General features: G+C 36.5%; 1 protein-coding gene across 12 annotated transcripts in view; it reads right to left on the bottom strand.

The window, feature by feature from the left end:
- The window catches only part of TRDN (triadin), a 370,366-nt gene that overhangs the window by 229,897 nt on the left and 120,996 nt on the right, over positions 1-19,473 (bottom strand). For 11 of the 12 annotated variants that reach the window (XR_014248698.1, XM_082406161.1, XM_082406155.1 and 8 more), the window contains 2 exons: positions 16,070-16,252; positions 10,065-10,124 (listed from right to left, as the gene is read on the bottom strand). Coding sequence is in view for 11 of the 12 variants with exons in the window: in XM_082406161.1 (XP_082262287.1) it covers positions 10,065-10,124; positions 16,070-16,252 (243 nt within the window). In the remaining variant the exon portion in view is untranslated. The remainder of the gene's footprint in view (positions 1-10,064; positions 10,125-16,069; positions 16,253-19,473) is intronic. The other variant, XM_082406160.1, reaches the window with a different exon arrangement.

Here is a 19,473-nt window from a genome sequence, read left to right as displayed (position 1 = left end):
CCCTCACCTGCCTTATAAGCCTCTTGACCCTTCCGTACCAGAAGTGCAGCCAGAGCTGCTTTGCCCCCTTCAGGAAGTAGTAGGCGGGCCTCAGGGAATTACCCGAGTCCACACCCCTTTTTCTTTGACCTCAACCAGTGCCGCACTCGCTTGGGCAGGTTCTGGGAGGACCCCAGCCAGTTCACCAAAGAATTCCAGGGACTGACTCTCTCCTTTGATCTTACCTGGAAGGACCTAAATATTGTCCTTTCCCACTGCTGCCACACCGAGGAAAAGACCCCGTATTTGGGCACACGGTCAAACATGCTGATGGATTATACGTTGCCCAACCTCATCAGCACCCTGTGGGCATGACAGCAGTACCTCTAATGGGTCCCAGCTGGGATCCGAATTGGGACTATCAGCCGGGTCAGCCTGGTATCACTAGAAGGGACCACATAATCCTTTGCCTTACTGAAGGGATGAATTGATGCATAATTAAACCTGTTAACTATTTAAGGTTAAGGAGATAACCCAAGGCCAAGATAAAAATCCAGCCCTATTTCAGACCTGATTGGTAGACGCCCTCAGAGAGTATATGAATGTAGACCCAAACACTTTCGAGGGACACATTGTATTTACACCCCACTTCACCAGCCAATCAGCCCCTGACATCCATCAGAAGCTTCAAAAGCTTGCCATGGGGCCCCAAACCCTCTCAACCTTATTGATATGGCCTTCAGTGTCTTTAACAATAGAGACCAGGCTGAGGAAGAAAGGAAGGAACAGTGTGACTTATGAAAGGAAGGACGGCAAGCCAGGCTTTTGGCAGCTCTCATGACAAGACCTAACCACCTCCTGGTCACCCCAAAAGTACTCCCAGAAGACCCCTGGCAGGAAAGGGAGCCTGTTTTAGCTGTGGGAGCCTCAAACACTGGAGCAAGGAATACCCGGGAAACAGTTCCCAGCCTCCACCCAAGACGCCATGCCCGCTCTGTAAGAAGATGGGCCACTGGAAGAGGGAATGTCCCCAGCTCCGAAGGGAGCGAGGAAATTCCCCCGTGCCAGTCATGGCAGTGGTTGATTGACGGGACCTGGGACCTCCCAAGACTCCCGAGAAGACAGTCATCATCACATGGGAGGAACCACGGGTGACCACTGACGTGGCAGGTCAGTTTGTCCAGTTTCTAGTGGACACGGGAGCCACTTACTCTGTCCTGACTTCTCACACTGGGCCCCTTGCCCCCAAAACCTGCTTTGCTGTTGGGGTAGAAGGAAGGCCAAGGCTAAAACACTTTACCACCCCTCTCACTTGCACCTGGGGAAAGACCCTTGTAAGTCACAAGTTTCTTGTCATGCCTAAATGCCCCAGCTCATTTATTGGGAAGGGATTTTCTCTCAGTCTTATTCGCCCTAAAAATTAAAACCAAGGCCTATTTAAGGCTGGATTATGCCTTATGGACAGTCCAGCCCAAAATATCTCCCCCAAATTAAAAAACAAAAAACAACTTATAGATCCACAGGTCTGGGATCAGGGAACCCCAGGGAAAACAAAGTTTGTCAGTCCTGTAAAAATCACCTTAAAAGAGGCTAATAACTTCCCTTCCAGGTGTCAATACCCTCCCTGTCCAGTAAACTCTCTTTTTCTCTGCTCTTTTGCTTCTCAGGAAGTCATGTCTCCATCCTAACGGTCCTCTTTGTTATTCACATCGTCACAGCTCCAGCTTACAAACATCCACTATCTGACACCATGAATGTCACTGCTAAAGGAACTAACTCATCTGACTGCTGGATCTGCCCCACGACCACACCTCCCCAGAGGACCTACGTATGTCTTTTTTAGGACTCCCCACCTCTTGAAGGACCTGATGGGGCTGACAGCAAAATATGCTGGGTTCTCATTTACCAGCCGGTGTGGTAAGGAAGGAAGGACTAGGGCAGGAACCAACTGGAAGCCAAACTCTCTGGAACAGACACCCTCCTCCAAATCAGAGGGAAGGATATTTCAGCTTTTAGGCAAAGCTAGCCTCTGTTTTACTGGTATTAGCATCCAGGGACAAGAATTACGATGGCTGAATGAAACATACTACAATCAAACTCTAGTTTTCAGTAATCACAGTTGGGTAACAGACACCAACCAGACTGCCAATATCCAATATGTAGGGAATGTCACTGTCTGGTGGGAGAACCTAGTGACTGGAATAAAGAAAACTAAAACTCACAATAAAAGCATAATATCAATAATAGTTAACAATACACAAGAGAAAGCCAGCATAGGGATTAGACAATATTCAGTACTAATGTTTAATATAACTAATAACTATACTCAGATATACTCCAATTTCTCCCTGTTAACAGCTGCTGTATCGAAACCTGAGGTGCCAAGGGAAAAAACCCCATGGCTTCAGAAAACTTCAACTTCAAATGACGATGCAACAAGGATTTCAGCCCATCCCACCTGAAGATGAGGACTATCAACATCCACTGGACAAGGTTGCTGCCTCCTTCTACTCCCCACTCTATCTCCACCACTGTAAAAACCCCAAGACCCCTATCTCTGACCGACAGCGAGGAGATCTGCACCCACAGGCAGCAGGGACAACGCCCATGCTCAGGTCGACGCAGTTACAGAAGTTGGACCAACCCTTTACCCCTTAAAAGATTTTAAGGGTCCAGACTCCTTGAAGGGGTAATGTTAGAGAAGGCAGATAGCTAGATATAAACAGAGAAAGGGGACATGGGCCAAATGACAGGAAGCCAAACATCTTGTAAACAGCACAGCTACTCAACTGATACTGTCTGCTCTTCCTTTGAGAGCATGCTATCGTTTAAATAAATCCTAGCTTTGCTTTCTTGACTTTCCTGTCTCCTCTCTGAATACTTTCTGCGATGAGACAAGAACCTACTCTCCGGTAACACTCATGTATAGGCATTAGGCAAAAAGGCAAAGCCACCTCATTGTCTTGCACTTAATGAGATCATGAAACATGGAAGAATGGCATCAGCCACAAGAACATAAATTAGATTTTGATTAAGCTTTGTGACATCTGAATAGGGAACCCTGATCACAAAGCCCGCGGAGCAAGACCGAGCATGTGCAGTAAAAATGTCCAGGCTTCAAATGACCACTATACAGCGTTCCAGGGTGGCGCTCAACTGGTAAGGGAAAACTTAAGGGGAAATAGCTCTCAGGATGCACGTGTGGTGGCTTCAGGAGCCCAGTGCACAAGAATGGATGGATGAGATAATCGCCCCGCCTCAACTTTCTCATCAATGAATATTCTGCACCTAATAGAAAAAACTCATGCCTATTCAAAGGTTAAGATGAAATAAAAAGGGAAATCAGAAAACCCACGGGGCGCTCCTCACTTGCGAGGACACCCACATTCTTCTCGGAGTGCATACTTTCGCTTCTTAATAAACTGCTTCTTTGTTTCTCTTTATGCTTCAGTCTCTGTGTGTTTTCCATTGCATTCCTTGTCCAAAATTCTTTTTGGACAGGTAGAACAAGACCCTGAACCTTTAATAAAGCCATCCAGCATCAGGATGAATAAAACAGACATTGATGGGGTTACCATAAAGGTACTAATATAGCGCTACCAAAGGCTGGGTGGCCAAAGTGGCCCCCTGTTCATCCACCAACATTAAAGAAATCCAAATAAGTTCATCTGTTTATACCAGTTTGGAGAAATCTGAAAAGCTGAAAGGTGTCGATTACTATGAGAATTGTGATCAGTAATCACTAAGGGCAACAGGCCAGTTAATCAAGTTAAAGATTGACAAGGGAGCCAGGATTCCTTGGCTTAACCCCCCATTGGGGGCCCAAAGCCTTTTGCAGAAGAGTGACTAAAATGGTCTGGGGATAGAAAATAGAAGTTTCCAGGAACCCCTTGACATGGTAACCCTATGAACTGGTACCAATACCCACTGATGAAGTTCTGACTCAGGCTACATTTAGATTGAAAGAATATAGAAATGTTAAGAGTTGATAGGATTATAAAAATTTGAATCTTTAAAAAAGCTTTATGTAAAGAAATTATGCCAACTTTACCTGAATGTTTTATAGGAATAGTAGTATGCCTGGCTGGGAAAATTTCCCCCACCCAGTATTGTAAAACCAAAACTTACTCATGAAATCTTAATGGAGGCTATAATTAGTAATGTAAGAGTTAATGGAATTAAGATAAAATTTTATAGGAGAATTGATATATTTGAACAGGCCTTACATAAAACAATTGCATCTCTTTTACCTGATTGTATTATGGGGATGGCCATTGTATCTTATTGGGGAATGTTTCCCCTACCTAGTTTTGTAAAACAATCTACCCTTCAAGCAATGTTAATTGGACATGCCAACAAAATTGCCTGAGCAGAACATAAAAATTTTTTGAGTTAAATCATAGTCAGAAGTCTCCCTGATATAAAGAAGCAAATTGAGGATGATGTAGTTGGATGGTTGATCAGCCTACGATCTTACAAATCTTTGCAAAACTGGAAATTCAGTTCTAGAGGAAGTTCACATTCCACCCATTCCTTTCCATAAATCCCCAAAACCTCCCCTATTTATCTCAAAAGGCTAGTAATCTCTCTAGGAACTCTTATCTAGACCATCTCCAATTCTTAATACTGAATTTTAAAAAAATGGAAAGGGGGCTTTTAAAATACAAATTGCTGTATAAGCACCCTTGCCCAAAATTCTGGTTCAAAAAACACTTTTAATGAAAACTATAAGGTATCTCTTTTATGTCTATCTATATGTTTATGTATGTATATTATAGACACGGTATTTTTCTGCCTCTGAGTGGTATTACCAAAATTAATTATAAAAGAGCTCAAATTAACTGGCTTAAAAACACACAAGTGCTATTTAAGTATACTCTCAAAGATATAGTAGAAACTAACCCAAATGTTTTTCAGGTTCACGAGAGCTACGATAATTTTTGGTAAATAAAAGCTAGTTTAAGTTTGTTCATTTAATTAACACAGACATGCCTTCAGAGTTGTCAGCATTAAGCACAGTATTATATGTTTGTTCTACTGGGGTTTACTAAAAGTCAAATAAGGTCATATTATCTCTGTACTAAATTTATCAGACAAACAACATCAACAGAAACAACTTAAGTTGATGGCTAATTGCTTTAATGTTTCCTAAAATTTTCATGAGTAATCGAAGTATGATTGTTAAGAACAAATGTATTGAATTATAGGATATAAATGAATAAGAATTTTTAGATAACTTTTAAACAATGATTGTTTTACGATATGCCTACTTAAAATAGTTTCCCAAATCTCTCTGGTAACTTGAAACCTTAGAGTTTTGCTAAATTAAGTTAAATAATGGAAATTCACTGAATACCTATTTGGAAATATCATTTCCAAATAAGATAAAATATTGAGCATTAATTACTCAACATAGTTTTATCTACTTTTGTCTTTTTATAATGGAGAAACTAAAGATGTTTGGGTTTCTTAGTAAACATGTCTTCTGCTTTATCTAAGGATTGTACTATAAAGTAGCATACGTCTTTAGAAATTATGAAATATATTCATAAATTTGCCAATCCACAGAATGTTAATGTAAAAAAAAGACCTCTTTTTGCCAGAATTTTGCCATTCCAATGTCCTTGTACATGCTAATAGTTGCTCCCGAATCAGAGAAGTAAAAATGGGTAAACAATAGCTGTAAATTATATAAACATTTAGGGCTACGGGAAACTCAGAATGGCCACTTGGTTCTTTGTGGCTCTGTGGCAAACCCCATTTTTTGGTTTCTGTATTCCTTCACCCACCATAGTGCATTTAATATTACTCAAATTGTAAATACACATGGCTTGGGAGACTGCTATGAAATTGTGAAAACAGTATACCAGCAATGTCTGACCTGTCAGAGGCCTCAGACCTCCTCCCACTGAACCCTTTAAACATCTGCAGCTGAACTTCATTCAACTGCAACTTAGTATGGGTTATCAGTGTATTATTGTTATTGTATAATGTTTTCAGGATGGGTTGAAGCCTTCTCTTGGTACAAGGCTGATGCCTTCACAGTGGCAAAGAAACCATTAGAAAATGTGTTTCTCACTTGGGGTATACCTTTCACAGTCCCTGGTCATCAAGTGATTTGTCCACTTCACTGGGCAAATCATTTGAGCCTTAGTGAAAACCTTGTAAACTTCTTGGAATTATCACCATCCCTATCACCCTCAATCATCAAGCAAGGTTGACAGAGCTAATGGAACAACCAGAATCATTCAGAGCATGAATAAATTACATAGGACTGAATGAGCTGACGAATATGATTATAATTTTTATGATTTTTTGTCTAAAATGTTACTGTTTTTTAATCATTTGTCTTCCAGATACAAAGAATTTTTAAATTTCGCTACCTATGACTTACAGCAATTTGGTAAATCATAAACAGAATTAAAACATTTATCTTTTTCTCCCTACCTCATCTCTCCAGAACTTGGGAACTCTTAGCATTTTAAGGATTTTTTTTTAATGGCAGTATAGTTATTTGCATAACTTCAATAAGAATCTTTTCTCTTTCTAACAGGACAAAATTGAAAACATTGGTTATATTACCAGGGCTTTGATTGGAGTGTCATATTTGAGAGATACATACATAGACTCAGATATGACCAGCCCACTTTAAGGAGCTAAGATTTGCTTTAGGGAACCAGTAAAGCTCCTGGGAAACAGCCTGGTGCTCTGCTTACAGGGTTGTCAGCAGTCTCACCGGGTGAGTAAGGAAGGTCAGTTCCTGGCAAGTGCAGGAATCTCAAGATATTTTGGGGACCTTGAGAAGAGAGGAGTTCACCCAAATCTATATTTGGTTTCAGGCGAAGGCTGATGACAATTTCCTGGCTTGACTATCCTGGCTTCAAGAGGCCTTTACAAGTTCAATCTAGAGATTTCTCATGAAAAGTTCCAACAAAGCAGTTTAAAAGAGTCTATATGACAACTCACTATTCTTACTGTACTTATGTAAATAATCAGACCAAGTTTATTGAAACTAGACTTATTTTGCAAACAGATTAGTCTTAATTTGTCTATATTTGATAGATATGAGGGTGATTTTTAGAGAGGAAAATTATGTTTCAGTGACACACTTTTATGGTTATTAGATTCTACTGCTGTCCATTGTCTTTTAAAGTTTTGTTTTCTACCTGTAAACTTGACTGTTCCTGAATTCTTCTAGTTTTCCCCAATATTTGGCTACAATTCTCCAAACTAAGGTTTCCAATTTTTCTCCCACCCTTTTGATTCGGAATCACTGAGAACTAAAACTGCCCTTTCTCCAAAGCCATGCAAAAAGTTGGACAACTTGATATAAACTTCAGAGAAATCACCATAACAGCTCATGCACTGACAATCTTCATGCCTGTTGCTATGGCCAATCAGAAAGATCACTAGACATATTCAAACTGCAAACCTGAAAAAATCTATCAGATTGTCACTGCCTGCCCCCACTCCATCTGAAGGTGCTTCAAGCCGGATGCCTAGACACTTTCTCAACTGCTTGCATTCAGAAACTGGGCTGAGAGTCTACTCCGATCACTATTACTTTTCTTTTGTTTCTATATACTTGTCTCTTATTAAATATCTGATTGCTTTCACAATAGGCCTAACTTTAGGAGCCTCATGATATGAGACACAACTGTTTAACTGAGATGACCTATTCTCAGGACCAAGAGACTGGTTCAATGAGATAGAGCAATCTACCAACTCAAATTCTGAACTGTGAACCTTCCTGGGGAAGTTCCAAAGGAGGGAACCCTGGGGGTTCAAAACAGACCTCTCCAAGATGTGCCACTTTGGCACATGGATTATTTTGAGCTAGGGCAACAGAGATCCTACAGGTTCAAGAGAAACTACTTCCCCTCCCTTAACTACCTACAAGGACTTAAATTGGGGATTTTTCCCAGAAAAAAAAAGTTATTACCAGAACTTTATGTAAGCGGCCCCATCTGTATGGCAGGACAAACATCTAATTGACCGATATCTGCTCCTTTTAAAATTGTCCTGTGAATTACGCCCCTGCCTTTGAGAGCCTCGGGCCCCTATCTCATTTCTTAGTTCAGGATAGCAATGTACACCTCATTGTACCTTTCTGTCTCTGACCCTCTCGTGTAGGGTTCCTATGCTTATGAAATAATTTGATTTTCTCCTGTTAAGCTCTCTCATGTCAATTCAATGCTTATAGCAGCTAGAAGAACCTAGGAGGGTAAAGGAAAGTTTCCTTCCTCCCCAACAACAGCAAAATTCTCCTTAACTCATGCAGAGGTGGTTTTTCTGGTCCTTCTGACCTTAACCCATTGTTGAATTTTCAGAAAGAAACGAATGGCATTGTGACTCCAAAACTGTGAACATCCCTCACTGCCTGTGATAATGCACTGTGCCCTGTGATTCTCTTAGAAATTGTATTGTATAATCAATTAGTAGCTACTATGAATAATTTAAGTGGAACAAAGACCACATTATTTTCTTCAGATGATGGAATTTAAAAACTCATGCTCATCAAGAACATAGATTCATCTTGTGTGTAAGTAAATAGTTAATTGATATCTTCAAGATTTGGTCTCTTAAAAAAGCAAAATATGTTTAGAGTATGAATTTCTTAAACCATCACAGCTGAACAAAATGGGCAACAACCTGCTACCTAAAACTGAGTTAATGGTATATAGAGATAGGGACTTGTCAATGTTGATACGTTCACTTTATGTGGGATGCTCGCCCAGACGGGCTGTGGTGAAATAAATGAATTAGAGAATAAAGCTATAATAGCACTTTGTTGTGCATCTATTAGATGCTTTATCAACAACTTTGTAAGTTCATTACTGTAATCCCAATGTATGAACGCTGAAGATCAGATGGAGTTCGATGATTTGCTGAAGGTCCAATGCTAGAAAGGGATGGGGTCAAGAATTATATCTGTATTTGTGTCCAAAGCCCTCTCTTTTCACTATATTAAACTACCTTCCTCAATGCTTCCATCTAATTTTATTATGATACTATACACATACGTTAACATGAATCATTTCTACCAAATGAGTAATTTTATTTTTCAGTGTTTTTCTCATTTCAGTTTCTAACCCAATAAGAAGGTTAAAAAAGAAGGATAAGAAAATAAAAAAAGAAGTGGAGGAGGAGGAGGAGGAAAATTAACTTGAATAAGTTACTAAAATTAAGTTTTCCTGAGAGCCAAAGTTCTCACGATCTTCTAATTTTCCAGGACCTAGATGTGTCATATATATATTTTAGATATAACATGCCCGTACATTTTAGAATGAGTTCCATAAAAATAGTTAAGAAAACAAAATATAGTTTGCTTTAAACAATCAGCTTCAATTATTCTAATGTAAATTAGTTCCTCCCTTAACAATACCATCTTCCTAGAAATGTTTCCCCAAACATGAACATAGACTATCAGTTTTTAAATCTGAAAAAGGCAGAGTACAAGCAATCAAATTAATTCTTAATTAAGATGTTAGTAAAGAATCCCCTGTTAAACTCTGGGCACCATTTAAAGACAGGAGAGGTGATAAATTCCTTTAAGTAAAAATACTTCCCCACTGTGTTGACTATTAACTCCAAGGTTGACTGTCTCCATCAATAGCAGTTCTCTGGAGTGGTTAACCCAAGATCATATGCAAGTGAGAAAATCAAAAGAGATTAAATATTTGAAATATGATGGATTTTAATAGGAATTGTGTTCACTACCAAAAAAAGAAGAATGCTTTCATTGTCACATGTCTTTTAGTCTAAGTTTACCAAGAATAAAATAAGATGATTCACCTCTTCACTCTAAGATATTATTAAAGATATTAGCATTTTTTGTATATAAAGATATTAGCACTTTTTTGCTTTCAACCGACTTCATTTGCAACAGGCCATGCAGTCGTAGCAAGTAATATTAAAGGCCCTAATGCCAGTTATTACTTCTTGTTTTCATTGGTTTTATTCTAGATCTGCACATGCATTATGAAATGTTTTTTAAAAATGAGCATAACAGTTTAGTACACAAAAAACAGACAACCTTAGAAACAGACTATTAAAACAGACAAATACAAGGATTGTTTGAATACCTGGTTTTAAATCCCCATGGACAAATATGTCAATCATATATCGACAGAATGCATACTGATCTGACAAAAGTAGAAAGAAAAAAAAGCAGTGAAAAAAATGTCATTGACACCTTTCTTTTTTCCTAGGGAAAGATGGCTTAACAAAACAAACAAAGTAGCATAATTCTATTTTAATTACTACAATATTTTCTGTGAAGGAATAATTTGCACATATATGAACACGCGGGAAAAATAATAAACTTAAGTTTCCATTTATTCCATACAAAGAGAATAACCTTAAAAATTGAAACAGACTAGCTCAGAGTAATATTGTAGTGGTTGTTTTTAAAAATCAAAACCGTTTTCATCAAATGTATTATTAGTCATCATATTTAAGCAATTTTTCTCATTGTCTGTATATATACTTCCAGCAATGAAACAGAAGTTTCACAAGAGGAAATTGTTTCCAACTTGGAATGTTTTACCAAATATTCACTCCCAACCCTTCACCTCATTGTCTAAATGAAGCCACAGAATGTTTCTTGAAAAGGCAAGCAGGAGGGCTAACCCCTTTGCAACCTGTCAGGGGTCTTCTACGTGGAGATTCTCTTCAATTAGAAGAGGAAATCCAGAAGAACAGACTTAACAGCACTAAGTAACATCATTCTTAAGGTAACTGATTGGGTAATCTTTATTAGAAGATCATCTTATGATCTTGATTAGTATATGGTCCATGGAAAAAGTAAAAAAAAAAAGAGAAACAGCATAGGATTTGAGCTTTTGAGGCAGACTTTGTCAAAAATGATTTCGGGAGTTCGTTTTTTCATTTCCTTCTAAATTAAAGACATTGCACTGAACTTTAAATTTTCATATAACTTTAGATTCTGCTGAGGTCATTCCAATCCAAATTTCAGTTGAATCATTCTATAAGCTTTACCGTATCTTCTTTAAAGCTTGCATCTTATTATTATTTTTTTTTTATATAAAGCCTGCATCTTATTAATTCAATAAATCCAAAGGCAGCTTTAGGATCAAGAGAGTTTATTGAATTTATACAACATGACATAACCTTAAGTGCTTTAAATTATGTATATCAAACCTATGAAATAACGAAACCTGTTACTATATAAATACACACACAAGGATTTTTGTAAACCTCATTGTTTTTAGAGTATTTACAGTACTTTTAGAGTAATCCATTTTATTATGAGACTCCACCTTTGAAAAAAACGTACTTATTGCAGAAGATGTAAAAATATAATTGTTTTCATTAGTACCTAAATGAGTAGGCCAAAACTCATGAAGTTTCAAAAATTTACATGGATTTTGATTGTTGAATTGGGTCACACTTTCCCACGTGCGAGGTGGGGAGTGGGAGGGAGTTAGCTCTCAGGTCAGTCCAAGAATTTATTTGCTCCTCAATGTACTGGCAGTAATAACAGGGGTTTCTGATCCCAGGACCTGGGAATCCTATGATACAGGAGAGAAGATTAAGGTAGAGAGTATTTTCTCTTTTCTGGGTATAACCCTTTTCCTTAGCAAAACCGTAGAATGAGCCATTTGACTCTAAGATGAAAAACTGCATTTCCCTTAAATGGCAAACTTGAGGTTGGGCAAGGAGGACTTCCTAAAATCGGCAGGCTTTCCCCTTTGTTTCAGTAGTTAATGTGACTGATCATTTTAGATGTGCCCTTCCTACAACACTTGAAGTAGTTCTCAAAGGGCAATTTAAATATCAAAAAGATGAGGAATTTGTTAAAATGCAGATTTTTTGGCCTAGTCATGCAAAAAAAAACCTTACAATTCGATGGGTCTGGACCCTAGGAATATGCATTTTTCACTAACTCCCCAGAGGAATCAGATTAGACCACACTTTCAGAATCACTGATCTAAAACTGCTCAAAATTACTTTTCTCACAACGTTTCTAGTGGTACCATAGCCCTCAGCAACAGCAATGGAGAAAGTATGTACCTTAGAAGTTTAGAATGCAGGGACTTCTTGAAATTTGAAGGGTTTGGACTATCCCCCAAAATGAAATATTGTGCTCTGCCCCAAGTTGTGACAGAATGTTTATATACACAACATGTGGAATAGTTTATTGAATTAATTAAAATCTTCATGCTTCCGAGATTCTTCTTTAACTGAATGCTAAGAGTGTAATGACGCTATTACCAAATTATTACCAAAGTAAAATGCTTATATTTCTTATACCAATATTTTCTGGATCCAAAGTCATTTGTTTAATTAATGCACCAGTAGTCCTACAAGTTTCGAATTTAAAAAAGAAAATCTCCGATGAACTCAAAGAAGGTTAATAATTTTAATCTAGAAAATTGAGTTACACCACGTAGGAGGTTTCTTTTATATTTAAATAATGCTGTGAAGTTGCATTCTAATGGCACCAACATATCAATAGGAAGATAGAGAGTATTTTTACAATATTTAAAGTTAAGAATTTTCTTTTTTTCTCTTTTTTTTTTTTTTTCCTTTGGGCTGCACCACAGGCATGCAGGATCTTAATTCCCCCACCAGGGAGAGTACCCGTGCCTCTTGCAGTAGAAGCATGGAGTCCTAACCACTGGACCACCAGGGAATTCCCAAAGTTAAGAACTTTTAAATATTTTAAACTAGGATGCCCATTTCCACCTGTCTTGTGTGTTGACCTTAACAATGTGTAAGAACTCTAGGCAGGTATGTGTTGGGCAGTCCCCAGTGTGTCTGCTACACCTGTCTAAGGATAAAGCAAAACCAAGTCTTCCTGATTTTGGAAAATTCATTTTAAAGAAATGCTTCTTTAAATCCAACTCAAATATTCAAACAGGACATTTTTTTCCTAAAGAAAATCTGAACTGTTCTATCATTCTTTCATTGTTATGTGACAATAATTCACATAAGGTAATTTCATATCTCGTCACCACTTCTTAGTACTTCTTTCCCGAATGAACATCTTTCTAGGAATGCCACATGCTGTCCATGTCTCCCCTTCCTGATCCTCGGGGAGCAGTGATGGATGTCATTCAGCTGCTGCCTTATTGGTATTCCCTGTGGAGTAGCAGCTGAGAGAAAATGCATTCAGGGTGTAGAATGTTAACAGAAAATAAATTTTAAAAAACCTCTAATGAGAATGGGGCATATGTGGTCTGGTGCTCTATGGCAGATTCACATTAGCTACAATTTCTCTGCTTGCCACAAATAGTTGTTAAAAAAAATAAGAAGGAAGAAAAGAAGGAATGAGCATAGCAGTGGGGAGGTTTGATTTTTTCCTTCCCCACAAATTTGCCATAGACCACCAGAAAATCAGAGAGCGATGCTTGATCGTGCTGACCCTTCTTACCCTACTTTAAACAGATTAAGAATGGTCCATAAAAACCAGATTATGTAATATATAAGAGTGTGTTTAAGTTTACAGTAGGCACGTACATATATATGAACCTTATTCCTGATGCTTTAGTAGAAATAGTGTTTATATATACAATGTTAAAAATAACCATATATGAATGTATATGCATGTATACTATATAATAAAATAATTGCCAATAAGTGTATTGCTGCATGTAAAAATCTGTGTCCAGTGAATAAAAGACCTATAGAAGCTATTTATTCAAGAAGAACTATTAGGAATCTATAGGAATCTATAGGAAAAGAATGTCAAATTCATTAGGTCTAACTTATTAGGTCTAACTTAACAAATTCATTAGGTCTAAGCAAATAAATAATCCCTTGCCTAAAGGAGAACCAACTCAACAATTTTACTAAATCATCAATACAAGAGTCTCAAATTCAAAGTCACCTCACAAGTAGATTATTTAGAAAGCACTATGTCTTTATCATGTTTGAGTTAAAACTATAATGCGATTAGGTTTTTTATAAACAAATGCTGTTAAATCATAGCTTAAATTTTTTTAAATGACATATTTATGTGTCTGGTCAGCTATTTGAGGTAACATTTTCATTATTTACCTAATAATACATTTATCTAATTGATGGTAGCTCTTCTCAATAGAGAGCCTTAATTTAGCAAATGCATTTGTTTAGCTGATAAAATCACATTTGTGCTTTTATTTAACTCTAAGTGATATCTGAATGTCTTTTAACAGATAAATAGCTCTTGATATGAAAATGAAAACAGTAGATTGAAAAAAGAAAGGTAATATAACACTATCTTCAATACTGATTACTGATAGGAATAAAATATAGTATATGTGACCCAGAAAATACATATTATTTGGAAATATTTTAGTGACGTGTCTTCATCAATAAAATATGGCCCCCAAATAACTAAGATACTAAAAATGAACATCCAAAAGTGTATTCATAGTCCTACTTGCTAGATAAGTATTTTGGTACTCCCATATATAACTGGAATGAATTTTTACATACTGTATTTATGGACAAAAAATAAAAATATGCTTGGTACGTTTAATCTGGTTTCATGTGATTATTTTCTTTTTTAAAAGGCAATCTAAAACGCGAAGTATTTTAGGATCTTGATAATAATTTTAAATAAGCATATCAGTGAATCAGAAGATTAATTTTCCTGTCTTCTATCACAATAAAATAGTCCATTCAAAATATTTTCTCTTTATTTACTATATTTTTCCTACCCAAATTATTGCATAAATAACATACAGCTTTGTTAGAGATGATAATTAATATTTTTAATTGATTCAAGGCAATATAATCATCTTTAAAATTGAAGAAAGGTTTTTGGGCTCCAAAGATTTAATTCCACTCATATGCTTTAAATATCAGTATTACTTTGAAATAAAAGAAAATTACTTAAATTAAAAATTTTGTGGACTACTTAAAAAAAAAAATCTCTTCCTTTCTTCTTTCCATCCTTCTTTTCCTTTTTAAAATACATTTTCAAAAAATACATCTTTTCCCTCATATCAATAAATGTTTCCAAATATTACTTGTGAATTCAGGGGAAAAAGTGACTCAAAGATAATATACAAGAGTGGATTGCAAAGACAAATACCATATAATTTCACCTGTATGTAGAATCTTAAACAAAAAGAGTATAGATTGCAAATTTCATATCTTGTTTGTACCTTATAGTGGGGAAAATTATCAGTTTCACTGTCTAAATAGCTTACTCAGTAACAATATTTCTAACTTCTTTAATGCAAATCTTATGGAAACAATTCCTTAATTTTAGCCCTCAAATAAAATTATTAAAACTCTCAGAATAAGGACAAATTTTATTTTGCAGCACCCCTAAAAAACATTTATAGGAGTAGTCTATACAGAGCAGATCCCACATTCTGTGTGGGGAAGCTCAGGACTGTGTAGCAACTTGGAGCCAGGAGTGGATTTAGGGAAGGAAAGATTCAACAAGGGCCGGAGGTGTGTGACAATACAGCCCTCAGCTGACCTCTTAAAACTCCACCCTTTTATGCTTACAAGCACCTTTCTTTAAAGAATATCAGGTTTACATTCCACCTCCATGTAAATGCTCTATTTCTGTGAAGTATGTATGTTAAGTTTGACATCACTCTTATCGAAAAGCAGCACAACATGTAAGATACAGAGCTTTCTAAGGTGATAAATTTAGTCATCGGGCAAACTGGATTTAATAATTCAATGTATATTTTAAATTATATGCTCTTGCAGAGCTACAGGAATGTATGGATACTTTTTATGATACTTATTCTATATGATTTGAACATACACCCCTTAATAAACTCCTTGAGAATTGTCAGTTTCCTGGATTGCTGTTCTTCAAAGAGTACACAAAGGACAAAGAGTATGTGTCCTTTAAATAACTTCAGATACTAACTCAAATCCTCTTTTAAAAATGCTTCAAAATGCATCTTTAGATATGTGAACACAGTTTAGTATTTCTATAAATAAATTTTAATTCCCAAATTATTGTATTTCCTTTCAGGTATATTCACTTATACAAGTCTTTTACTCCCATTTAAAGTCTGATCTTGGTCTTTTTCCAGTTTTTAATTTCACTGCATCTGCTTCTTGCCCAATACTCTCCTAGAACCTCTGGCCACCTCCTCTGAATGTTTACCTTTCTGTTCATGCTTGGACACCACTGCAGCGTCTTTCTTGTCCTTCTCTTTGGGTTTAGGTGATGTTTTCTGTGCTTCTTTTACTTTTGCAGCTGTTTGCTTCACCTTCTCCTGTTTTGCACCTTTCACTTCCTTTTTAATCTTTTCTTCAGTCTTTTCTTTAGTCTTAGGTTTCTTCTCTTCTGTATGGAGTGAAAGAAAAGCTGAATTATATATATATATATATATATTTAACCAATGCAGCATTTCATCTTTCATTGGTTGTTAAGAACACTTTTAAAAGAAAGAACAGAAAAACAAAAAAATTGTGTCACTGACATAAATACCTGTGACTATCATTTGATTTTTATATAGTTTATGAAGTGGCATGTTAGAGTACTAAAAAAATGTAACTAACTTGAAAGTTGGACTCTTTCTTAATTTGTACATGAAAACATTAGTTTTTAGGTAGTCAGGAACTAAGTATATCAACAAGGAAGCATTTAGATTCTGGAGGGAAGTATATATATAGACATGTTCAGTGAAAAGCCATGTCCATACCAAAGAGCCCAATAAGAGACCTTTTAAAACGATATGATCATTTTTGTCCACAACTGAAATATCTTAAAAGTCATTCAAGAAACTGAATTGTCAACACAATATTTTTTAAAGGTAACTATTATGAAGGCAAATGCAAAATTATTTGCACTGGTAATGACTAATAGAAACAAAACAATAAAATCCATTAAGGGATAACTCAGACATTCAGTCTCTAATGATTTGACTTTAAAGAGATGGAAAGAGAGCAAAATTAAGATGTTGGCTCCTGCTTATCTTAATTCAAAAATAATAATTCAGGTGACTTTTAAAGCCCTTAAATATATCCTAGAAAACAGAAAGTGCTATAAATTAGCATATATATGAATATATATGAATTGATACATATACATATATTCTATACATTCATATTCTTATTCTGATATTATTACATGTATTGGGGGGAAGGGAACTGGGAATGTGAACTAATCAGTCTGCGAATCTTTCAATTATTTTAAAAAAGCAATATTAATATAGTACACATTCGTGGAAAGTGTTTATAATAGAGGTTGCATATTGGACATTATTCTATGGGATCACACATAATCACTAGACTTCATAGTAAGTCTACTATAGTGTTGGACCCTCTAACGTCATTTGCCCATATAATGGGTAGCCGTTATTGTCACTCATGTTGAAGAATTTGAAGAAAATATTATAATCAAGTCTCTTGACTTTAGTACACTAAGCTAGGATTTGAGACTAAGACAAGATAATATTATGAAGTCCTGCAAAGAGAAGAATGAAAATGCTAATGCTTGATGCTTGTGAAACCACAATATCACCTGTGGTACTGCATTTAACTGAATGGACTAACACCTCCCAAAGCACTGTTAAACTTTGCAGGGAAATCTTGATTCTGTGTTAGGGGTAGGGGATATTTCTATCAAAATAAATTGGAAAACACTTAAGCTAAACTGGTTTCTTTACTATGGAATTTCTCAAAGCTAACGTGCATTAAGAATCTTCAAGGAGGGAGATTATGCTACCCACTGTTTCCCAAAGTTACTGACCATAAAACTCTCATAGAAGAATCACCCAATTACTCCACAAACTTCCAACATCTTTGCGGCTTCTGTGACTACAATCAACTGGGGATTTTCTTCTACTCCCTTTAAACCTTTTCTAAGTTTCCTTTACTGCTTTCTGCTCCTTCCTACAGCAGACACATACATTTCTATGACTGAAACCATCAGCTTTGTGCAAATGACTTTAAATCAACATCATTCCAGGACCCCATACCAAAATATTTATTCACTTCTGCTTGGAGAGAAAGTTCCTCTGAGATGGCCAATAGCACTTCAGAGTCATACGATCCACATATGTTCACCTAACAAACCCCTCCAGAGAGCCTAGCATGACCTAGGCTCAGAGCCTGCTGCCAGTGCTCTGAAGATTGGCGGGACCGTATTCCTATCTGAGGAGAGTTGACTAAAGCCTGTGATACCCAATTTTAAAAAAATGAAAACAAAACAAAACCACAAAACCCTGTGATACCTGGCTTCATCCTCTCATAGCATCTTTCCAAAAGTTTCTTCCTCCAATAGACTACTTTCTTTTTTTAAAAATATCTCATGTATTTTCCACATGTCAAATATTACCAAGCTATACTGTCTATGTTTTTCATATTTTACACACATATTAAATCCCTTTGTGCTCAATTCATATGCAGCAAATGACTCTGCCATTGGAATTAATCATTTCTTCACCCGAGATTAAATTTGTCTCAACTTTTTTTTAGGTACACGTTATTCCCTACTATTTATCTTGTATTACAGATGGCTGTTCACATATCTGTCTTCCCTACCAGACTGAGAGCAACTTGAGGATAGAAACTATATTATTCATTTTTGTAGCAACATAATGTCTAGCACAGACATTATGTTTTTCAGAGACATTTGAAAAAGAAAAAGACATTTCTTTTTTCAGAGAAAACAAAGAATAAATGTTTATGAATGAACAATTTTGATCAAGAAGAGAAAACAGTAAATGTTTCACTATATCCAGATCATGTGTACAACATACTGACATATAGATTACATATGTAAATATGTGTTTAGAAATGGGCTTGAAACAACCTGGAAAATTTGCCAACTGTTTTTTTGCTTATACTATTTATGTGGAAAATTATTATTTTGGTTACCCTAAATGGCACCTACCCACTTCTTCTAGGTAGCAGTTGATTTAACCTTAGCTTTGTACTATGAAATTAAAGATATGTGAAATTAAGATCTACTTTTAGTGCCATTATAATTTATAAGTGAGAAAAGGTAATTTTCTTAAACACAAGACTACATCTAAAACAAATTCATTTTTATCAGTGGTTTTAAGTATAAAAATAACAAAATTTTCTCTATCTATTTTAGACATTTTTAGTGATCTTCATCGTTGAAACAGATAATGTTGCCTCACATTAAAAACAAAAATGGGGGGGCTTCCCTGGTGGCGCAGTGGTTGAGAATCTGCCTGCCAATGAAGGGGACACGGGTTCGAGCCCTGGTCTGGGAAGATCCCACATGCCACGGAGCAACTGGGCCCGTGCGCCACAACTACTGAGCCTGCGCGTCTGGAGCCTGTGCTCTGCAACAAGAGAGGCCGCGACAGTGAGAGACCTGCGCACCGCAATGAAGAGTGGCCCCCGCTCACCGCAGCTGGAGAGGGCCCTCGCACAGAAACGAAGACCCAACACACCCAAAAATAAATTAAAAAAAAAAAAAAAAAAGTAAAAAAAAGAAAACAAAAATGGGTGAGAACTCAACAATGATGTGGATATAATGTGGAAAATACCATAAAATTAAAGCAACACTCAACTTATATTTATTTTTAT

This window comes from Balaenoptera borealis (genome assembly GCF_965194805.1).
Source record: "Balaenoptera borealis genome assembly, chromosome: 9".
Classification (NCBI taxonomy): Eukaryota; Metazoa; Chordata; class Mammalia; order Artiodactyla; family Balaenopteridae; genus Balaenoptera; species Balaenoptera borealis.
The sequence above is the reverse complement of the archived record's forward strand: the minus strand, read 5'-3'. Positions and strand labels throughout refer to the sequence as shown.